General features: G+C 37.7%; 2 protein-coding genes across 2 annotated transcripts; both read right to left on the reverse strand.

Annotated features, from left to right (window-relative positions):
• Positions 1–6181: 6181 nt before the first annotated feature.
• MLANA (melan-A) lies at positions 6182–9925 on the reverse strand. Its single transcript, XM_065744246.1, has 4 exons — positions 9846–9925; positions 8651–8747; positions 7215–7316; positions 6182–6350 (listed from the first exon to the last, which is right to left on the reverse strand). Exons 1-4 carry the CDS (start codon positions 9914–9916, stop codon positions 6282–6284), a joined length of 339 nt encoding a protein of 112 aa, XP_065600318.1. The 5' UTR covers positions 9917–9925; the 3' UTR covers positions 6182–6281.
• Positions 9926–15021: 5096 nt separating this feature from the next.
• LOC136053535 (monocarboxylate transporter 13-like) lies at positions 15022–23948 on the reverse strand. Its single transcript, XM_065744281.1, has 5 exons — positions 23891–23948; positions 22223–22522; positions 19085–19228; positions 17238–18038; positions 15022–15351 (listed from the first exon to the last, which is right to left on the reverse strand). The coding sequence occupies exons 2-5, from the start codon at positions 22422–22424 to the stop codon at positions 15125–15127; spliced, it is 1374 nt and encodes a 457-aa protein (XP_065600353.1). The 5' UTR covers positions 22425–22522; positions 23891–23948; the 3' UTR covers positions 15022–15124.
• Between the last annotated feature and the right edge of the window lie 784 nt (positions 23949–24732).

Consider the following 24732-nt stretch of genomic DNA (forward strand, 5'->3'; position numbering starts at 1 on the left):
CTGCTTTGTGTTGGTGATATTTTAACAATATGTATGCTGTTACACCATGGCAGCATACATACATATATGTCAGAATGCAGTTCTTTTAATATGGTCAAATGAAATTATTTAGTATCTTCTGCTTCTCAGCATGGCTTACATTTCACATGGTATGCTAGGAGTTGGAAAGAGGATCGTCTCATGGAATTCTCCTGACACAGAGAGGGATAACCTCTTGTTAAATGGCCTGAAATCTGCCGTGAAAGGGTAAGACAAGCAGTGGTTTCCCAAACACCATTCTAAGTCACACTGGTTGCTGTTCAGGGCTACTGTGTTTTGTCATGACGTTTTTAGCTATCTTGAAAATTCATGATTGTATTTCTTTTGCAATGGTATATGCATTTCAATGTCTCTGGAAACTTTAACAGGGTGACTCTTTGACCTTTTCTGTCTAGTCAGAATAGCTTACTCAGAATAGCTCATGAAGTTTTTTCACCAGTCATGCTTCCTAGATATGTACTTTTATTCTTTATTTTTTCATTGGTTCAAGTATTCATGAAAGGATAATACTAAAACATCGCCTGGTATTAGAGGGAACCTTGTTAGTATTGTGTACACCTTTCTTTTTTATGAATGGTATTCAATTATTTTGTGTCTTAGTTTCAGCTTTTGGTCTGGTAAAAATCTTGGGTCATTTTCAGCAGGTCAGCTAGGTTCGTAAGTGCCTATTGCAATGCACATGGAAATTGAGCATGGAAATTGAGAAGTTTTTTATTACTTGTTAAGATTTTTACGTGTCTACTTAGCATACAAAGAAAGGTGCCCCTTTCTAGGGGCTTTTTTTTTTTTTTCAGTTGAAGATGCTTATTTTAGAAGTGCTGTATTAAAATCTGAAGTCATTGCTTCTGTTAATTGTTTGGGAGAGCCAGACCTAGGCCAGGTACATGCAGAATTTTTGTTGTTCTTATGGTTCATGTGTTTAAGAACAGTGTGGAGTGGAGTATTTCAGAACTTGTGAATGTCAGTTATCTTTTTAATAGTAGTGATTTCTAAACTGAAGAAAAACTTGGATATCTGTTTTTAACAGTATTCTTGTACTGATTTTTATAAAGATATCCTCATCCTCTCTGTTTTTCTCCTTCCCCTCTTCTTTTACTGTTAACAGTTTAGATCCCACCTTGGTGTGAATGATGAACCCACAGATTCCTCTGTGTCAACTTCCCTTCATACTGTTATGAAAAGTGAATTGGTAACTGATTAACCATAGTTCTGGAAAACTACTGGGAAGAAAATCTTATACCTTCCATACGTGCCTTCCCTTTTTTAAGTAATTTAAAAAGTAAAATAAAATAGAATAAAATAAAACAATAGGAAATGGCCATTTTCTAGATTTGCAATATGAAATAATAAGGTGCCTGCATGGTAGGCTTTGCATTATGAAGGCTGTTTTAACCTAACTACATTGTGCAGTTGAATGTGATAGGTGACTTCATTTTATGGTGAGGAAGGTGGCAGAGGATGGCACCTTGGTCACTATAAAAGCATATATTCTACTCCAGCAACACATTTTATTTACATTTTACTGATGGAAGGGGCCGACTTCCATGGAATTTCGTTTCCTCTTTGAATGTTTGTTTTATGTTTGTGGTAGAATCAGTATCTATGCTTCTTTGAAAGTGTAGGAGTAGTCTGCTTGGATGGAGAAACGGATCATGCCTGATGTTTTTCTTTACCAGTGTTGTAGAAAGATACACATTATTCTTCATTCTAATGAAGAGCAAAGTTATGAAAAGCTTTGGGGAACTCAGAACTTCCTCACTCCCTGCAGCTTCCTGAAAGGAGGCTGCAGTGAGGAGGGTGTCAGTCTCTTTTCCCAGGTTACAAGTAATAGGATGCAAGGAAATAGCCTCGAGATGCACCAGATGAGGCTCAGATTGGACATCAAGAAGAATTTCACCACAGAAGGGCTGGCAAGGCATTGGAGCTGGCTACCAAGGGAAGCAGTGAAGCTGCCACCCCTGGAGGTATTTAAGAGGTGTGAAGGTGTGAATGTGGGTGTGGTTCAGTGATAGGGCTCAGCAGGTAAGGTTGATAGCTGGACTAGATGATCTTAGTCTTTGTCATCTTATGCGTATTCTTTAGTTCTTTATTGAAACAAAGTGGCTAGCCACCCTAAGCAAACAGTGGCTTTAGTGACTATATAAGTGGTAGTGATGGATGGAGGTAAATGACCATTTTGTTTTAGCACCACGAGCCTTGGAGCAGTACACAACAGCGATTCCAATGAATATAAAAGGCAAACTGCTGGTGACACATTTTCTGAATGCTCGTTTACTATGTAGTAATCCGTGAACCAGCATCTCTCTCTGCAAAGTTATTATTATTGTTCTTTCTTTTGGTTGTAGTTGGCTTTTTTGATTGTTTTGGGGTTTTGTGTTGTGCATTGTAGTTTCTTGTTTGTTTTTGTTTTGATTTTTTGAAGAGCCTTTTGTATGATTTTCATGGAGAAATAGATAATCCATTCCACAGTACCACTTGAGTGCCTGTGAAATACTACCATCCCCGGCATCCCCTGTGATGAAGAGTTTTTGCATAATTATATCATCTCTTTGTTTCTGAACCTGGTAACTGGTATCACCACCCATATGTGGTGATAAAGGAAAGGACTCCAATAACAACCAAAGACCCTTTATTTAGTTACAGCACAGCTTATATAGCCCAGCAAGCGCGGCTTCGAGTTTTTCCCTCCGCAAACCTTACCCCTTGTGGTTCCCCTGCAACTTGCACAATCAGCAGCACACGAGGTCAACATGTATTTCTTGTTATTAAGGTGCTCTTTCCATGTTCCTTGATCTGTCTGCTTTCTCTTTGCTCCCACAGCTTTCTGCAGACCAAGGCCAAGAGATCACCATCTCTGCCTACGGATACACGCCGGACAGACTCCACACTCATAGTATTAATAGTGGGAGACAACAAGTCTTCACTCTAATTTTTCCATGCAGCCGATGCGGACCTTTGCCATGTTGGTCATCTCTTTCTGAGAATGAGGAGACATGGTCAGTTCAGTTGTCCCCCTCATGGAAGTAATCTGTTACTGTCCTGTGCTGTAATTTTCAGTGTTACTGCATCCTTGAGGTGTGGGAACAGAATTAACATTTCTCAAGACAAAGGAGTACCATGAACCTATTATACAAATCTTTTCATAGCAATATCAACTATAAACCAAATATACTTCACTGCCAAAGAGATCTAACTTCTAAAACTATGCCTACTCAAAAACATGTCCTTTAAAGGAGATTATTCAAACCAATGTTTGCAGTCTGCTACTGCTGGCTTTAGCTTCTTTGACTATGGAGGATCCTCTCTCACTGTGGTGAATGGTAGAGAGTGGTGGTGGAAAGAACAAGAGTTAATTTCCAGGGGAGTTGTGAGAACTCAGGCAGAACTGGCTTGTCTCATGACAGGACAGTTTGCAGCCAGGAAGTCAGGGACTGGGAAAAAAGGTGAGAAGCAGAGCAGAAATAACAGTGGTCAAAAAAGATGAAAATGTTCTTTCACCTACAGAAAGTATGAGAAAGGTATATGAATGCCTGCTTAAAAATAATCCTTAAGTTTTAAATGAGGATTTGATGATGAAACACTGTAGTGATCCTTCCTGCTGGCAAGGCCAAACACAACATGTGCAGAGTACATGGACAGCATATGCAAGGGTGTACAAATGTTGTAAGATCCACAACCTTAAATCCATATTGACTCCAGAAAAGATCAGGAAATGTTTTCTGGAAACACTGATGTGGGAGTAACAAATTGCAGGGTACAAATGGGTCTTCATAGGAGATTAATGTTCAGGAAGTATTCACACATGCCATAAGGTTCTGCCATTTTGACAAATATTCTGAAGTGATGCAAAAATTTTGTAAACATGTTTACCAGACAAAAAACAAGCCTAAAATTCCTACTGCAAGTAACTGCACACAGTAAATCTAGCACTGAGCAGTACTAGCCTGGACTTCAGTGAGACCTTTGACACTGCCCTCGTAGTGAAGATGGGGCTGGATGAGAAGACAGTGAGGTGAACTGGAAACTGGCCTATGTCTAAAATGGGAGCTGTTTTTTTGTTGCTGTTGTTGTTGTTGTTGTTTTCCTGAGTCACAGTGAAGAGTTACTTGGGGCATAAGTGATGGTGCACAGAAAAAGAAATAAATTGCCTCTAATAAGGTAATTGGCAAAGAGCAAACTGACAAGTGTTGAAAGATTAAAGCTTGTACTTTTCTACTCTCTAGAAAATAATAAGTCTGTTCTTTTTCCAAATAGCTCAAGAATTAAGATAATGATAACAAGATAATGATAACATATTCAGATATGAAGCAGGAGGAGGAAGGCTGATTTTCTATGTGAGTGTAGAACATAGTGAACACAATATGCAGCACTGCAGTCTATTCCTCCCATCCAAAAATAAGAGTGATCTTTGTTGAAAAAAGCTGATAAAATCAGTAGTGAAAGACCTAATCTTTTGTATTAGGCCATCGCTCTTGGGCCTCTTCTGATCTGTACTTTGCTGATTCAATGTACCTCTCAGGAAACAAACAAAAAAACACCTATGTGGTCCAAGCATGTAATTGGTCTAATAAAATGGTCTGGAAATGTGAAAGCACGTCTGCTGCTCAAACACTGCTGCAGTTCTTGGACCCTGTGAGCCCAGCAATTGTGGAGTCCAGTTCTATCATCAAGCAAGAACTTTCTGGAGGAACTGGGGAAGGTAATAACTATACCTTGTAGCTTAGATGTTAAAAGTGCCAACAAACTGGATTTCTTGTTCTGCCCTTTTTCTTTGATGAAACAAGGGTCAGTAATCTCTATCTCCCTTCTGATGAGGGAATTTGAGAGAGTTCAGCCTTGCCTGTCCCTCTTATTCCCTGGAGAAACTGCTGCCCTAGCATCTTTTGCAACTTCTTTTGCATTGGCCCAGAAGTTAAGCATATAAGGACACAATTTATTGAAGATCTATAGTTTTGCAGCTGAGGAAGTAGTTCTTTCTGTTTGTTCAAACCTTCTCTCAAGACCTTGGCTTTCCGGTGCTTTGTTTAAAAAGAAGTTTCCCCAAGGATGGACAGCAAAGTGCTAAAGACCATCAGCTTCGAGCTTCCCAGTTCTGCAAAAAATGTTGGGAGCACATAATGTTCTATGTGCATGGTGCATAGCAGCTGTAAGCTGGCATTTGGTATGTTTTCCTGTCACTAAGCAAGTCCACAGAAATTTTTTTTCCTTAAAGGGTTATGCTGAAAATGACAACTTTGAGACATCTTTTTGAGTTTAAGTACTTCTCTAGATTCCTAATAACGTGTATCAAATAATTATTAAAAAAAAACCAATAATTATTATTTCAAACTTTCACAGAATTCAGAGATATTTGTTACCTTTGAACAAGTATCTGCCTAGTGAGTACATCCCAACATAGATGTATTGTAGTTCTTTGTTTTCTGTGACTGCTCTTCTTTCTTGCCAATAGGACACATAATGGGATTGTTCTTATATGCACAGGCAAGTATGAAGTAACTCGCGCTGTAAGCAGAAATTCTTAGGTCACTTGGATCAAAATTTTACGTTTAATGAGGAATTGGTTAATTACTGATAACAAGTGCTGTGAGGTATATGGTGTAAAATACCATCTGCATGTGCAGGCTGATTTTTAGAACTGCTGGTATAGAAAATGGTTATTTTTTGTATCAGCATGTGTAGTCAGTTATTTTTGCCCACATTATAACAGCTTCTTGTACATTACAGTTTATGGAATAGATTGTTTATCTGTCTATAGCTATCTATAGATAGCTGTCTATCTACCTATCTATTTATTTATTGAACAAAGGGAGAGGAAGCGCAGAAGTTGAACATGCAGTTGTCTACACTTCTGAATGAGTTGATACTCAGTGGTGTGTTCTTAACATTTGTACTTCTGTGAAGGATGCAAGAAGCCAAAACCCCAGCAAAATGTTTGAACACAACTGAATCTGAAACAATCAGAATGAATCTCACACAATCTGAACACAAGAAATGAGAAACGTAGAATGGAAGCACAGTCAGCTTTATTGAAGTGTTTCAAGATCTACTTCTTTAAATTAAGCAAAAGGAATTCTAAGCAATTGCTTATGAAAGCATGTGAGTTTTTTTGGTTGTTTGGTTTTGTTTTTTTTTTGGGTTTTTTTTTTCAGTTCTAGCTTTCAGGAAGTTAAGGATGTATAGGAAATTAAGAGGGAGCATGAAGAAATTAAATTGATGTGCTCAGAGTTTAAGACTTCTTGCCATCATGGTGAATAAGGTGGTGGTGACTGCTCTGCAGCAATTTTGTCGTAGGCTGGTGGAGCATCGGGTACCTATATAGGAAAATTGATGTGAAAAATTGAAAAGACATTTGAGATGCCAGAAAATGACATGAAGAATACAAGGAGCTATCTGCTTCTATATCAGATGTAGCAAAATAGCTTAAAATAGCTGAGCTGATTTACAGTGTCTTTATGTTGCTCTTGTTTTTGCTAACATGTTTTCAGCAATTGCATCAGACTAAATTATTATTATTATTTTTTAATAATTCATTTTATAGGAATTTTAAACGAAAAACATTTTATCTATTGAGATTTCAACTCCATTTAAGACTTCAGGAGTCTTGATGAATGGATGTTACCTTATTTCCAGTGTTAACAATTTGGGCAGCTTCTTTACAATGGGTTGTTACCCTTTTTCCTCTTCTCAGTCTGTTTAAACATAACTGTAGCTTGATCAATATATATCTATCAATTCAGATATTTTAACTTTTTTTAATAATTATGAACTTGAATGTTCATCTTCCCATAGTTTTTACAGAAGCTACAAGCCTGAAATTTTGTGATACTCCCAAACATGAACTATTTGTTGACTACAAGAATGGTGGAATATCTATCAGGGACATGTGTTTATTCAGTATATTCCAGCATTACTGTATTACATCATGAATAATGACTATACAATTTATGAATAAAGATAAGTAAAAGAACAGGGTTTTTTAGTATTCTTAGGGTTAAACTTTAAAAAACCCTTCTCACAGTTATAAATGTGCAAAACTATTTTTAAGAGTTAGAGTTGTTGAAGACCCAGCCTAGAGAGCACAAACCAAGGAAGAAACCATCAAGTGGATATTTATCAAGATTATCTCACCATGTCTTATTGTATTTAAAGTAAACAAAGCTCAAGCTTTGACTTACCACAGAATTGAAGTTTCTGTACTCTTGCAGAGCCGTTTTGCAGTCTGATGTTGCTCCGTCACGTACCACAGTTCGTATGCTGCCCATACTGATGCCTTTGCTCTGTGAGAGATCATGAAAAGCATGGAAAGTCAAAGGAAAATTGAATATAAAGTTTGATCACACTATATAAATGTATCACTTAATATTTAACAGCACTTCTGCAATATTTGTTAGGGTCTGAGATTAGGGCTGGACACAATAGCAGCAAGTAAAAGGAGTAATCTACCCATCACGTTTTGCCGTCTCTCCTGAAAAATGCTCTCCCTCCTCACACAATGTGTAGCCAGCGAAAATGAGGATTGCATCTTTTTGGCCCATAATTACTGCATAGACACCTCAGCTACCTGGAGGTCACCTCCTTTTTTACCCATTTCTTTTCTTAACCTCAATCTTCTTTCTTTACTGTTTCCCACTACTTTTTGTACATTCCACACCAGTCCTCCCCCTTCCAAAAAGCCTATAAAATGTGAGGTTTTCAAAACCAGAAAATGCCTGCTGTCATAAGGAGTTGAAAAAGTTGTGCCATGCTGTACACAGAAGGCATGAAAAAAGTTCTGGTTCGTATGAAAGTTTGAGTTTTGTGTATTCTGTGATGAGGTATTGGACCTGTCACTGGGAAGGTAGCAGGGCAGTTATCAGGAACAGCAAGGAAATGGCTATCCTGAGGAGAGTTATGTTTTTAAATTCAAAATGATCACATATTTTTTTTAGAAATATTAGCAAAACTAAAAGATACCCTGACAAAACTTTCACTTTGTGTGGTTAAAACTCTATTTTACATGAGTAAGAACAGAGTGCTGAAGATAAAGATTTGAATCTTCCAACACCAGATGTTGTGAGACAGATCTAATCTGATTTTTTAAACATTTTTGAAGAAGGCAGGAAATACAAATTTTTAGAAGTAGTGTTTAGAAAGTAAACCGCAAAATCTGTCTTCTTTTTTATAAATCAATTTTAATTTAACTTTTATAAGAAAGTATTCTGTATCACTTATATGACTATAACATTTATTAACTGTAACAGTCATTTTTTATCTGCTTCCTAGACTTACTCCAATTGCATCTGTTCTTAGATGCAAATCCTTTGTTGTTTTACTCAAATGAAAATTCACAGAATATGTATGGATTTAAATATGCCTCCTAGAGATCAGATTTTTCCCTTGGCATATGGTGAGAAGTTGGGCAATTGGCTCCACTTCTTCATGCTTCTGCTTCCTCTGAGTGACTTGCAAGTCCTACAGCGTTTCATATTCCATATTTTCACCTGTTTATATATGAGACAGTGACATCTTACGGTAGATGTAGTGTTCTCAGCATTGTAATATGAGTATGATGGGTATGTAGCAGCATGTTGTCAAAATAACAGTATGTGTGAAAGTGAGCTACCATGCTTACCCTTAGTCTTTTATAGCCACTACGCCTTTTGTAAAACCAGCAGCCAAAGATAAGCAAGATGGCCAGCACCAAAATGAAGATCCCAATCCCCAAGGCTCTGTGTGGAACACAAGATGAAACCATTGACAGTAGAACTGGGTGCTTTCTTTTGGGAGCAAGAGTGGTTAGATAGGAGCTTATATCCCTATCACTTCACCAGAGGGAGAAATGACGCAGGATATACCTCAGAAAATAAAGCATCAGTAACTTAAACCAGTCTCTCTAGATTAAGCTGCTAGCTAAATTCTCTGCCCAGATATAAAACATTCTAAAAATGAGGAATATTTGTAGCTTTGAAGATTATAATCCACCAACAACCCCTGTTTCTAAAACATCCCTATGTATAAATTCAGCAGACAGCATTTTGACTTTGGAAAGGAATGAGAAATAAAATAGATGCTACACCTGCAGAGGCATCTCATGTTTGTTAAGTTTCTCCAGGGTGTAAGAACTGATAAATATATCCCAGCTGCATCATATTACAATAAATTATTGCTGTGTGTTTTTTAATTATTCATAAAAGACTATGCAGTTTCAATAACCTAGTGAGAAACTTCAATACTTTTTTTTTTTTTTTTTTTTTTTTGTAAACAGCTCTATAAATCTTTATTTCTTGCTCAGGTACAGTACTGATGTCAATGAGTCCTTTTAGGGAATATAGGTTCTGCACACTGTGCTGTAAGACATCTTTCCCACTGCTTAGAATATCAAAAAGCAATATGACCAAGTAATTGCAGTTTCTTAATCTTAAAAAGCTCCTCTTCCTGTGCTAATGTGCTCTCTGTTATGACATTGAGCATTCACTCTCTGTTTTTCTGTTCTTTGCACATTTGGGAACAGAAGAGTCTGGGAAATGCTCGGAGGGATCAGTAGGCAGGAAAAGGATTATATGAGTCAGGATAAATCCATCCCAACACACTCTTATATGTTGGATATCCAGTTTCTCTGAAGTAACTGCCACCAGGTTTTTCCACTGGGACTGAGGAGTGGGGAACATTACATGTCAAAGACCTTTTACATTTACTCTGATTCAGGGTTTCATGGAGAACTCTTTCGTGACCTGAGAATTCTGAACTGAATATTTTTTCAATATTTTTTCTCTGAACTGAATTTTTTTTTTCAACATATGCTAAAATAGGTTTTGCTTTATGCTTACTCTTCTGCTGTGAAATAGGTGCGTCCTTTTCCTCTGAAGAAGTTTCCGTCTTGATGGTGACTTCTGGGCATTTCGAGAGCCTAGCCCTATTCAAATCCACGTATTAGAATAGAACAGAAATATTTGTTACATTTAAGGCATAATAAATACTATCAAATTTTGGTTTCAGTGGAGGCATTTTGTGGAGGTAGGGCAACCTGTTATTCTCAGAATTATGCAGATCCATATGCATTTGCAACTGTTCCAATTTAAAAACTCAAGAGCACAGAACTCAAAACTATGAACAGTTCTGCATGAGTGGAACAGGAAGGGATTTGACATGGTCACTTTAGGTGCTAATCAGTGGCACATTTTGAAAGCAAAATCTCATAGGAATATAGAAAAAAAATAAAGAGACAATTTTTCTGGATAAGGAAAAATATTTGGAAGGAAAAAAAAAAGAATACTATGTGTACATGCATGTGTTACCCCCTATAAATGTTCAGAAGGTCAGTCAGCACAGACTGTCGAAGGTCTGTTGGTTTTCAGATAGTTAGACTAACTTGTGTTGACTAAGAAGCACAGAGAAATTATAATCCTAATTTTCAATCTTAAGAAAATAATCATCCAACTAAAAATAATCTGAACATGACAAAGGAAGGATCCTCAAGTAATCATGTCTCTGCAAGCATCTCAACAGATTCTTCTTGATATTAGCCAACTCATATACTATCCCATACTGGGGTAAAATTAGTGAAAAAAACAGTGACCTTGCCAGAGAAAATATATCCAAGGAAACAAAGCGTTTTCAGACTTCACTAAAGGTCAGTTAAGTCTCCACTAAAGCATAATTTTTAAGCAACATAGAAAAGTTTAGGTTTAGGTAGAATAAAAAAAATGCAAGCCTTACCTTCTTTAGACTTGTATTCTGTCTGTTGACTAAAGGTATATACAGCTTTCCTTTCCTTGACTTGATCTGGTGTTTTTTTTTCTTCTTTGATCTGTTCTCTTATGACTATCACGAGTTTAAATTCCTTTCAGTACAGCTTCCAAATGCATTAATCAGCATGAAAGGGGGCAGGATACAACTTTCTTCTTGCAGCCTACATCTTTTTCTCCTAATAAGCACCTCAGAAATCTGTTATTTCTTCATGAGATTACATACCTTGCTAGAAGGGGCTCAGCACCACTCAGGCTGCCTATCAACATGAGTTCCTGGAATGGGCAGTCTCATACTAAATTAAAGCATGTTCTGAATTGGGGCTGATTGTTTCATGGCTGAGGTTTGATATAAACAGAGTTTTGCAACATGTTTAACCAAAACTTTGCTTATCCACCTTTTTTATGCCATTGTAACACCATGTAGAGACCAATACTGTTGGAGCAAAACTCAAAGATGGACGTGGTTACACTGCGATGGAAGTGTCTTACATTATGGCAAGTACAGTTTGATTCTGTACTGGATAGTAAAAGCTGCAACAAAAAGAGACTGTCCAGTGGGCTGCAGAGTTAATGAAGCCTGGTTCCCAGAGGATTTGTATGAACTGTCATTGTCTGTGCTCACACATGCACACGAGCTGCAATAATTTTGTTCACAACATCAGACAAGAAATGGCTGCCTGCAATGAATCCAGAGCCCTGTGTTCTGTGATGGGTAAGAAATGTTAGTTACTGACAGAAAAAAAGATACAAAGACCATGATGGACCATGTTCTATTTGACATTTATCTCAAATCAATCACTTTGGCCTCTCTATCATGCAGAAGACTTTTTGTTTAAATTTGAAGTAGTTTGGTTACCTTTGAGGCTGTGAAATTGGCTCTAGGTTTGGTTGAAAAATGTCCGACTTGCAGAAGTGAGTAGAAAAGCAGCAATAGTGTGAGAGATCAACACTTATTTCTTTATGGGATAGATGAAAAGTCTAAATATCAAAAGTTCTGAAAAAATAAATGTACAAATAAAGTGCAAGTAGAAGGAAAATGTAGAAGCAATGGAAGAGAAACAACAGTGAGGAGCATAAATTTGCTGGTTTAGCTAAATGATTCAGTGTTTCTTTTATATTATTACAAGTGAATTTAGTGGGAGTTGCAAAGGGGAGTGAGATTATAAGGAAACTTCCTGCAGATACTCATGTATGTAAAATACTAAGGGTACACTATCGTAGTCCAGTAAATTCCTGAAGGAGCATGCCAGCTCTTGTGTAATGCCTCAGAAATGTCACAGAATGCCTTATCGAACCATGTGTTTTCCTGAAGAAAAGATCTACATCTGTAAGGAAATGTTAACTGAAGACTACTGTTTGTTCTTTCAAGGGTAGCTGACACATACAGAAAATCCATGTGATAACAAAACCAGTGTGTTTCTGCCCATTCTTTGCCTTAAGCAATGCTGAGGAGAAAATGTCAACTGATTGAATAGGTTGTGTTCTGAAAGAATTTCTTGTTAATAGTAAAACAAGGGGATGGGGCAAAAAACTTTGTCATAGATCAGTGGTGCAATCTGGTACGTTAACACACAATGCTGCTATTGAAAATTTGGGTGGATGGGAAAGGTGAAGCACTACGTCCTGGTTCTGATCGTGGTTCTTTCACTGAGTCCTGTTGCTCTGAAGTGGCATTACTGACTTCAGGAGTGTAAAGTCAAAGGAACTTATACATGAATTCTTGAAGTGTTACCTTTTTAAATACAGTATTTCAGGAGAAGATGATGTAAGAGGATCCCCCGTGGAAGCCTGTCCATTTCTCTTAGCCAGCAGCCTGTGTCAAATCTAGGACACTCTGATGAATTTTTATGATAGCTATGAAATGAATACTTCTAGTTTAACTGAAAAAAAAATATGCCTGACCTTTTAAAAGGAATGACTGCTTTTCTTATTCTGTTGATAAGTGTGATTTTGTTTTGCTAGGATTACTTTTTTCTCCCTTCACAATAACACGGAGTCCTGCTGTGCCCAGCGAGTCCTAAGTCTCCACTCTCACTCTGCATGGAGCAGGACTCTCCAGGCTCAGGCCAGGCTGCTCAGGACCTCACACTGCTGGAGCATGTGAGTTCTCAGGCCAGAACCAGCCCAACCTGCCTGGGCCCTGGCTCAATGGCTGAGCCATGCTGGTGGGAAGAATCTTCTCCTCGCCTGCAGCTGGAGCATCTCACTCGCAGCTCATTCTGTTCTTCTAGCCCTCCTTTCACGTACTCAGTGCAGAGCACAGCTGTGCTCTGTTGCCGATGCTGGAGCTGCTCCTGGGTGCCCCTGAAGCCACCCCACTCAATGCCTGAGCCTCCCTGTACCCCAAGCTGAACTCAATTGTGCTGGTCCATTTCTTTTCAGTACTGGGTGCCCCCAGAATGGATGCACAAGTGTGGAGTAGGGTGGGAAAATAACCTCCCTTGGTCTGATGGCTGCTGTACCCAGTGGCCAGGAAGGCACCAGCCATCTGTACTGCCACTGGTAGATGTCAGGATGCACCAAAACACAGAAATCACTGACAAGGTCTGTAAATAAAATACAGAACTTTAATAGAAAATACAGAATTTTAATCGAAAAGAAATGTCCTATATTAAATGCCTCCCCATTTTTTTTCCTCTGAAATAATTCTCCTTCCTTTCAAATGAAAAATAAAAATAAAAATGCAGTGTTCTTTTGAGTACCAGAACTTTGCAGTGATCAAAGAACAATCACTTTTGCAGAAATGTAAGTTTTAAATTATATTGACACAAGTGACATAATTGACATACTTTTTCAGAAAATCCTAGTCCTTGCTACAAGACCTCATGCTGCAAATCATGTCCCTTCCACTCTGTGTTCTGTGGTCTAACACTTGCAGGTAGTTGGTTAATGAGTGGCTCAGCTAATTTTCCATAAATTAAATTAAATTTTTGAATTTATTTCCATGGGATAAGGAATAATTATTTCAGATGAGCAATTGTTGTTAAGCTTGGCAACACAGATAAAATGTTTGAATGGAAAAGCATTCCAAAGCTCATAAATAAGGCAGCTATAACACGGAGCTTGAAACCTTCTAACTTCTCTATTTTTATCTTTTACTATTTTTTTTCCTAATATGATCCACTCCTTCCTCTCTTTTGATCTATTTCTTTCCCAAATAAAATAAAACTGCAAAAAAGCACGATTTGGATACAGATTCTTCTTACTGTAACAAATCAAGTATTCCCTTAATGAGCCTCAGAACAACTGAAAGGTAGAAGTAAACAATTCAGAGGTACAAATGGGTATCATTAGATTCTCAAGACTCATCTATTCTCTGATATCTCTCTGTTTTTGTAGTCTCCTGGGGTCTATTTCTATGATTAGCTGTCTAGAATTAGAAAGTCTTTTCCCATATGAAATCTCTGCCTTGCTATAAATTATATCAATTCCTAGTTGTCTGTACAAGGAAAGGAATTAATTGCATCTACTTATCTCAACCTATTAAAGATCTGAAGATTATTTTCATACTCTGTACAACCTCTTGTTTTCTAAATTGGACAGACTTTTTCTTTTGGCATTTTATTTTTAACCTTTTTCATTCCTGTTCCACTTCATTCTTTGCATTTTATGTACCCCTTTCAGTTAAAGCCTTGCACGTATCATTCTCTCACATATCATGCTATTGCACAAAGAGACATCTACTATTTTTAACATACTGTTACATTTGAGAATCTTACTTGGTTTGAAGTCCACCATAACTTTAGGTCTTATACTGTTAATTGTCAGTCCTTCTCCATTTTATGTAAGTGCATTTTTCTTATTACTTTTGATACTTAGGACTACATTTCTCTTCGCTGAATTATATTATTGATGCCAATTTCTCCCTTTATGAGGTTTATTTGGATTCCAGGACTGCTCTGTGAAGTATGTGTAAACCATCATCTCAAAGATAAATTAATGCACTCTTGATTTTATATCCTGTCTACTCAGCGATCATTCTGAATACTGCTTCCACAGGCTAACCATCTGTGAGCTGATGTTTTTTTCTATTTGAAAGTGATGGCTGTGGCCTGTATTCGGAGGGGAATATTTCTGTCTGCTGCATACATGCTTCATGGTAATTTCGCTTAAATCAAAGCTTCTCTATCACAGCCTTGTGGGACTGTGTTGAAAACTCGTAAAATCAAAATGCAACTGCAACATCAAAATAACATTGTGACAATGATTATAGCTATTTGCTTGTGAAATAACAACTACCTTCCTCTGCTTTAAATGCTCCTACTCAAATCACCCATCATTTAGGAAATCCTACAAATATTAACTTTCAAGAAAATAAAGTACTTCCATAAGTCTAAGTTACGTGGTGGTGAAAGTAGTCACACCACTACATCATGGTCTTGGTACCTTCTTTTCTGAAGTTTCAGGAAATGAAAGGAAGCGTAAGGTAATGATGACTTTTCCAATTTAGTATTAATCTGGCTTCCTTTTTCACTTCTTTGCTGAAATTGATCTAAAGTAACTAAAAATACAGCTGCTAGGATGAGTGTGGCTCCTGCCATGTAGAATCCTGCTCTGTAATCTCCAGCCATGTCCACAATTAGACCTGGATAGAAAAAAAAAAGAAAAAAGGACAGTGATGTGACTGGTGGGAAACAGGACAATGTGAATTAGCTCATCAGTGTGAACATATCTTCTCATAAAGGTTGCTTGCTGGCTACATAACCGTCTTTCTGTACCATGAAAGCATAAAACATCGCACAATTATAGCACTTAAAAATTTAAAACACAATCCTCTATTTATCTACTTTGCATACACAAAGTGCTACATAGTTTGAAATACTTTTCAAATCAAAAATAATCAGACTGTAAAAGCAATGGCAGAAAAATAAATGATGCAGATTTGTATCTTAGGATCCCCGTATTCAACAGTTATAAGTTGGACCACAACTGTAGAGCATGAGTTTAAAGAAGGAAAGGAGAGGCCCTCTGGTGGCAACTGAGTTTGGTAAATTGCCTATGGTGTTAATGGCTTCCCCTTTAATCATTTTTCAAAATGTAGTTGATGTTAATGAAAGAAAAGACCTTGGTTTTTACATAGCTTTAATCCATATAACACATCTAAGACCGTGCACTGAAGAAACAGAAATACAGTAGTAGTGCTGAAGCAGTGCATGTGGTAGCACTGGCTGCTCAGAATGTACAATTACAGGTTCACCTATGAGCTGACAAAAGCTGCTTTTTTTGGTTGGCCTTCATCCAGTGGCAGGATCATTGGAAATTTTGTCTACATTTGGCCTGTTCTCCAGCTCTTGCTCCAATCTAACATCAGTCCTTCTAGGCAACATATCTTTGAAATAATCTTTGATGTACTACTCTGAAAGCAAGAGAGAAGAGCTAGGAAAGCACCAAGGTTTCTCTCCACTTTTGTACCTTCCTTTCAGCTTGCTACATATACACAAAGGGGTCATACTGATACCCAAATATTGACTACTAGTGAGGAGGCACTGTATCTGCAAATCTTGTTATTGTGATACTTCACTTTGATCTTCCCTACCTAACTCTGACACCATTCTGTTTCAAATTCTCTATAAATATTCCTAGTTAGAATCACAGAATCACAGAACTGTAGGGGTTGGAAGGGACCTCTAGAGATCATCGAGCTCAACCCCCTTCCAAAGCAGCTCCCCAGACCAGGTTGTACAGATAGGTGTCCAGGTGGCCCTTGAACATCTGTTCAATAATCTGCTTTAGGCTACCAGAACATCAGTTAACTCATTTTTCATTCCTGTCCTTTCAAGTCGAATTAAAATACTACAGTACTCATTTAACCCATTTGCATCCCATAAAATGGTGCCATTGCCACAGAAATTGCAGTAGTCTGTGAGGTCTCTCACTTCATTCAGTGCTCTTTGGATGATGACTCAGATTCACTCTTTACGTGGTTACATTGGTCATTTTTCTACCATATTGCTTAGTAAAGTTCCTACAGTCATCAGCTAGTTTCCCTTGCATTTTCCAAGATGAACCTTCTATTGCTGCTAACAAATAAACCTGTATGCTGTCTCACTGTCTTCTTTCTCTACCTGCATTTTTTTTACGCTGACTCCCCATATATTTTACTGTTCAGCTCAAATGCTGCCTGAAACAGCAGGCATCTCTGTGAATATTTCCTTGAGGTACACATAGCTTAATGTTTCAAGATATTAAATGTGACCTCCTGTAGAAACATTCCCAGAACAGTAAATAATAAAAAATAAATAGTAATACTTGTGCAATATGATTATTCTCAAATTCCAAAAGCTCAGCTGCTTTTTCTCTGGAAGTATGGATCTACTGTTTGTCCCGAATATATATTTGCATTATTTACTTGTTTGTCCAGACACTGCTGAGTTAACAGAGGAGGAAATCTGGCTCCAGATCTAAATATTTCAGTTTGGGTGACCATTCCTCATTATTCTTGTAAACTGTATTTAGCAAGTATAAACTTACCAGCAAGAGGAGGCCCCAGAAATCCTCCAGTGCTTCTAATGAGCATAAAAAGTCCTAAAGCACTGTCAAAATCTGACATGCCCACAACTTCTGCTAGGACTGTAATGTGAATAGCAACTGTTGTGCCAAAGAAGAATCCATAGAAGCCAGTGAATATTGCCAAGGATAGGTAACTGTTAGCCAGTGGCAGGAGCATCAAGGAAGTACTGATCAACATAATTGTCATTGTCAATAAATGAACAGTTTTTGTAAGGTGTAGATTGGCATACCAGCCACACAGCAGTCTGCCTGCAAAGTCCACCATAGCCAAAATGGACAGAAGAGATGCAGTCCAAGATTCATCTATTCCCAGGCTGTAGCTAAGTGGAACTAAAAATAACGGAGGAACGAAAAAACTCATTGCAGCCAGTATGCCAAACATGGCATAAAGCACAAACTCTGGTCTCCTCAAAAGCATCCAGTTGAAGGTTCTGTGTGCAATAGTAGACTTCTCTTCTTTGTCTGTCTTTGATGCACCATTTCCTGGTGGTGTTTCAGAATGGCTCACCTCAGGACGGCTGCTGCTTGTCAGGGGACGCATCAGTATTCCACAGACACAGATATTGAGTTGGGTGCCACCTATGATCAAGAGGGCACCTTTCCATCCATACTGACTGATGAGCCACTGGAAAAATGGCCCAAATGTAAATGCAAATGCACATTCGCCAGCACTGGCAATAGCATTAGCCAGAGCTCTTTTCTTGGAAAAGTAATGGCTAACAATGCTGATGGCTGGTGTCCATGAAAAGGAAATCCCAAGTCCTGAAAAACACCAGTACAAATACCACCAGTTAGACACTCCTGAAGTATTCTCTTAAGCTGTAAATTAAAACAGTCTTCTGTTTGCAGAGTTAGTAACTGGGAAAATAAGAATATTTTTATTCCTAGCGAAACAATGAGCTCATTTGTATCATGTGCTACATTGTATTAATGGCATTTGTTCTGTATGAATAGGTTGTATGGTGAAAATCAGAACAAAACAAAGCAAAACAATACAAAACAAAACAAGCAGGAATATGATGTATACACAATGATATTCTCACCATGAAAAAAAAATTAAAAAAAAATACAAAATAACAGTTGCTTTGACAAATTTGAAGACGGTTCTAGAGCAGATCTCTAGGTTAAGCTGAGCTGTGCTCAGTATCAGGGGGCAAGGAAGGACGTGAAGAAAGTTGGTAGCATGACAGATACTGGTACTGTTCATTGACTTGCCAGACTGCTTGGTTTCAAATCTGCTCTAATTAGTTTTAATGGCTCTCTGGAATCATTTAGCAGGCTCGGGACTGCCAAGAACTCAAATTCCAGACATTTTCAAGATTTCAGCGTAGAACTGGGAATGGTTTATTTTGTTCCTTTCCAGCTTTGCCTCCTGCCAACTTTCTGGCCTTTTTCCATGCAAAGTGAAGGACTGCAATCAACTGAAAGCCTCAGAATGTAAGGTCATGCAACAGCAAGTACAAAGCCTGGGATCTCTAGGTCCATGTACTTTGGTATGCTTTAGGTTCCTAAGGCCTTCATAGAGCTATCAACATGTGATGAAAAACACTTTTCATTTTTTGGTTATATATTTTGCAGACAAAAATTACTGCATAAAATCAGTTTTATACTATGTAATGCAGTTTTCTAGTAGGAATTCTTACTTCTAGAGTGCAAAAAGAGGGAAGCAGCCTTTAAATATGGTCACTGATTTTAGATGTTTATAATATCAAAACAGAAATTGGACTTTAAAACTCCTACCATTAGCATACTTGAATAAGGGCTCTGAGTTGCTAATGCAAGAAACCCATAAAGCCATAAAGTCATACCTTGTAGGAAGCCAGTTGTTGCATACATCCAGATCATGCTGAGCCCAAGACATCCCAGTGCCATTCCTGAAAATGCAAGGAGTCCTCCAGTGATCACAACTGCTCGATGAGTGTATTTTACACATAGTGAGCTGGCAACAGGGGCTAGATCAACAGCAAAACAGGATTAAAATAAGCACGTTAGGAATACTAAACAGACTGACACTCCTGAGCAATGAAATAAAGCATTTGAAGAAGTAATAGCTCTATCGTGAATGTCAAACCCAGTGGCTGTTGTGCACATGTAAGGGAGAGATGACCTAATTCTGTTGTATTCTGCTGTACAGGAGGCAGCACAAATTTAAAGACAAAACTCACGAATTTATTCAAAAGATCACCTGTTCTGTGAAAGTGTCTCGCACCTGTGGAAAATACGATTTTCGTGAAACAATAATTGCCACTAGATGGAACCCAAGTAACACAAATAACCTCTCCTCCTGCTCCTCTTCGACGATGGGCCTACTCTGCTTCACGAAAGCACCGAAACAGGAGTTCCAGAGTATAAAGAAAATCAATTAATGAGAGTTTTGTTTACAAAATGAAAGAAGGAGGGAGACAGTGAATAGATGGCAGTCAGAGAGGGCGGTTTTATAGTAACTTGTAGGGGTAGGCCGTTGTACTTTCACCTGTGTTAAGTAAGATAACAAGTGACTTTGATAAATAAAACAAGTGAAATAAACCTGGTAGAGAGGTATTAACAGACACAAAAGCTGTAGAGTGCATGCTATCAGATAGAAGAGATACAGGCTGTAATCATTCTTTCAGCATTTACATAAAAGTTACAAGGATTTGCTAAGTATGTAAAATTGATAAGAGAATTCAGTAATGGTCTGTCAGAATTAGTGGAAAGAATGAAAGAAGAAAATGTGTATACTGCTGGAGAATCATATATACATTATATATATATGATGAGTAAAATAAGAAAAAATTAGTCTGAAAATAACAAGAGGAATCCATGGAAGTGCTTAATGGTGGAAGTAAAATCTGCAGCTGGAGAAGAACCAAAACACAGGGCAATTTTTTATAGAGAATGAGAAAGAATAGGCAGAAATTCAGCATGGGGTAGTAGGAGGGAGAAATGAGCTAGCCACAGAACTGGAAACTGAGAAGATAACAAGGGAGCAGAGTCTGAAAGGATAAAGGACAGTACTCAGAAAACTTGCAATCATACTGCGAGAGAGGTGATGGAAGAGGCAAACGAATACCGAAAGGAGGGCTATTTGATGGGAAAAATTCTTGCTCTTGGTAAATCAAGCAGCCTCTTGCAGATGTAGATGCTCAGATAGAAATGTGCTGTCCTTCTATGAAAGATGCAGATATACTGTTGAAAATATCCAAATGTGAATAATTAACAATTCACTGATCATCCTTCATACTGAGCCAAATGACACTGAAGGTTTCACAGTGGAATATGTTAGGAAGTACTAAGCCAGGCCAGAAAAGATGCTTAAGGAACTGGAAGCTCAGGTGATCTTCATCAATAAGTCTTCTGGTCCCTATAAATGAAGCAAAGGCAGAAGGGAAATTACTGAGTGATGCAATAATTCATAAACTGCTGTATGGGAGAGTTTTAGAATGTTTGATCATCATTGATTCACTGAAAGAGGATTGTGTCAAAATGATTTCAAAGAATAAGAAGCAGTTTCTGCTGAAAAGTATAACCATTTTCTTTGAAGTAGGGCAGGCTAAGACCTTCTAAGGCAACTGCAATTTTGCTGGTATATAAAAAATAAAAATAGAAATGATAATTTTAAAAAAATACAAATTTTGAGTTCTTTTATCCTCCTACATTGGCACAAAGTTCATATGTCTGAATGACAAAACAGTGTCACAGTTTGTTCAGTGGTAAGTCTAATTTATAAACCAAAAAGTTAGATTTTCATAGAAATGGGTGAAAAATCAGGCTTTTACTGATTTTTCAATTAATTATTTCTGTCAGAATGAAACAATACTGCAAACCAAGCTTCAGGTATAACATCTTATGGAACTAATAAAAACCTGACAATGCATGATTTGCTTTCTCTTTAGACTCTAAATTTGAACTACAGTTTTGTTCTTATATTTTTTCCAAGAAAGATCAGTTGTCCACAATCTTTATAAGTACTAGGTGTGGACTACGTAGGATGTATATAATTACAGAGTATCTATGCAATGAAATGTCTTCACAAACAAAATGGCAATAAAATTTATTACATAAGGATACCTACTTATTGCAATTATGTATCCACTCAATAATATGTGGACAGAACTTTACAAATTCTGTGCAGTTCTTGCGTGCGCTTATTTGAAATCTTCACCACCATGGTAAAGGATGATCCAGTTCACCATGGCTCAAAAGGCCCTAACTCCAAAGTGAAGAATCAAATGCAGTGCATTTTACTTTCTTCCCTACTTGTTTTGGTAACATGGAGTATTTCACCTGATCCAATAGCACACAGTATTTGACTCATATATAGATCTCTCCCTTACTGTCTAGTTACTGTCTGTATGATCTTGTCTTCCGTTTCCTCTCTATGGGTGAACTGATTTTTTTTTATTATTTTAATCTCATGCATTTTCTGTTAGATAAAGAGTTTGGAATTACTTTAAGAGGAAGAAGGAGAGCCTGAATTGGCATTAGTCAGAAGGAGAGGGAAACTCTGTGAAGTGAAAAAGGAGAAGAAACGGGGGGACTGATGTCACCATTCCAGTAGCAGATGACTTATCTAGTTGGCAGGGCGACAGCCCCTAGGTCTTAAACTGCTTGGAAAAATGATTGTTACTCTAAAATTAGTGAACTTGCACAAACTGGTTTAGAACTTGATCCAACAAGCTCTGAAGTTCTTAGGAATAGCATCCCTGAGTGTGATACAAAGTCTGTAGGAAAACTGAATTATGAGACTAGGTACATAAAGTTCTCTAAGTTAATGAAATTTCTGTGTATACAGAAAGGGTACACACTATACCATTTTAATGTCTGAGGTATGGATACATTTTTATAAGAGGAAGCAAATGCCAATTTTTTTTTTGAGAGAGAGAGGAAAGAAGCATTGTCCTTGCATGTCTTAATTCTGTAGTTAGGACTTAAAAGCAAAATGCTAAAGGATGACTTTTACTTACCTCCTAAATGAAAGGTGGCAATTGTTATTGATGTGATCCAAGATATGGTGCTTGCAAGTTCATCAAAGTGTTCCTGGATTTCAACAAAGAAGAGACCAAATGTCTTGAGGACAGCAGCAGTGAGGCCCATCACTATGAAGGCAGACACAACTACAACCCATCCATAGCCACCGTCTGGTGGATTGCTGTCTTTGTTCTGCATCTTTTCTGCTTCTCAAATCTTCTCTCAGCTGTGGTTTGATTTTTTGTAATCTTTTTTTCCTGTGGTAGTAGCAGTTGTGGCAAGGATCTTTAAAAGATCTGCAAGTTAGTAGAAGGGCCAGTATTAAATAAGTGAATTCAAATTTTCTTGGAATAGTTTATGTAAGTAATTACCAAGTGAAAATGAATTATATATTGCTGTAGTTTGGCTGAAAATACTAACTGGAAAACAGATGCCCTAGGAGACAGAAAAAGGAATAGAAAATAAAAGGAACAAAGTTTAAAAGTTACAGAAAGTATTCATGTGAGAAAAGTAGAAGAAGAAAAGCATGCCAAAATGAAAATGAGACAGAAGACCATGACAGGCTGTGCTGAATGGTGTTTCGAGCAATGTAGTCTAGCAGAAAGTGTTCGTGTCCATGGCGGGTGGGCTGGAACTGGATAATCCTAAAGTCCTATCCAACCCAAACCATTCTGTGATTCTATGATGACAGTCGTAAGTTCCAGGAATATTGCAAATCCTTTTTTTTTTTAAGATGTGCTTTGGTTCTAAAATTCCATGTGATCTGACAACTTTGACTAAGGAGAGTAAATGTATAAATTTAACACAAACTCATGAAGATTATTTAGAATAATGCTTATGACTCTTCATATTACTCTTTGTGTCTCAAATTCAGAGACACTGCATAATTTCTTAGTAATTCCAGTGGTAATAAGTCTTTTGTCTACATAAAGATGATGTATGTAATCTCAAGAAAGGGCATTAACATGAAACTGCATGTTATTCTGGTCTCCAAGCTGCACATTCAGGAACCAGGACTAAATGTGACAGTTGAAGTCTAAACACTAACTGTATACCTTCAAATTTTAGAGCACCTTTTCACAGCATCCTATGGATACTAAAATTTTGCCTGGTTACCACAGATAAATCTCCATGACAGAAAACTTCGGAGGGATATTAAAAAAAGTTCTTTGGCTCTGGAAATCTCTAAGCTGCAAGTTGTCAGAAACTTAATGCTTATGCTGTTCTTACACAAAAACACCTTATTTGGGCCTGAAATATCTGGATCTGAACCAGAGATTTTTATAGTGTGAGTAAAACTGCAAGGAGTAAAGTATAAAAATTTTGTAGGGATCTTTGTAATATTTGAGCATTTATAAATACCAATGGTTACAGAATTGATAAGATTTTATGTAAAAACTTGGGGCATTTTTCTGTTTGTGCGAGAACATCTTTATAGGCAAGTGCATCTTATTAAATACATAACTGACAAAAGTACTGTTAAAATTTTGTGACATACTTGAAGCAAGCATGCAGTACATAGAAGATGTAGGATCTGTCTGAGAGAAGGAAACATTCTTACTTTTTTCTTGTTCCTTTATGGACTCTAAGAATAACTACAAGTGAGCATCTTATACTAAATACAAGAGAACAAATGTGAACTACAGATGTTCTTATTTACTTACGTTTACCTTCATTGTGTGCAGTAAGGGTTTAGGGAATCCATATCACTAGAAGCCATCCAGCACAAAGCAAAAGCCACTAGTCCAGAAGAACCTAAATAACTGCAAAAAGGTTGGGGTAAAGAAGCTATCAGATCCTGGTAGGGTTGAGAAGCAAAAACATCCTGCTGCCTTGTGTCTGGCTCAAACTTCTGGCTAACATATGGCACTGGCTGCATTTGCATGACAGACATAGCCAGACTGATTCATCAGTTGTGGAAGGTCTCAGAAACATCCTGAAAAATCTCAAAACTCAGACATGAGAGAGGAAGGAATGTTCTGTGTTTGGGCCTATGTGAAGGAATCTGGTTTTAATTCGCACAGTTTCTGGGTGACCTTGAGCAAGATACTCAATCTTGCAGTAACTATTCTCTCAGTCATCAAGTGCAGCTAATGTGTTCCATAGACATGAATTTTGTGAGGTTAAAAACATTAACGCTATTAGTGCTCGGATACTCCAAGAAAATGCAGAAAATATATCAAGATTTATACACTTTATACAGCTGGGCTCAAGTGTCATGGTCATGATTTATTCTGAGGTACTGGAGGACAGATGAAAAAAGCTGCAACACCCGGGCAAAATAAGCCTCTTATGCAGGGTGATTGTGATACTGCTGCACTCTGCATAGACATGCCAGGGAAAGGGATTATGTCTTGTGCCTCAAGACAGATAGAAGAAATCCTGCCATTTACCCAGCAGCACCCCAAACCAAAGCGAGCATAATAAAACCTACTACTTCCTGACACCACCCAAGGCTCTTCACCTTCATTAGGCAAACCCTGCCCTAGGAGGAGTATAAATCAAG

Source organism: Cyrtonyx montezumae, unplaced genomic scaffold (genome assembly GCF_038088225.1).
Source record: "Cyrtonyx montezumae isolate F1298 unplaced genomic scaffold, pur_monq_1.0 scaffold_30, whole genome shotgun sequence".
Lineage (NCBI taxonomy): Eukaryota > Metazoa > Chordata > Aves > Galliformes > Odontophoridae > Cyrtonyx > Cyrtonyx montezumae.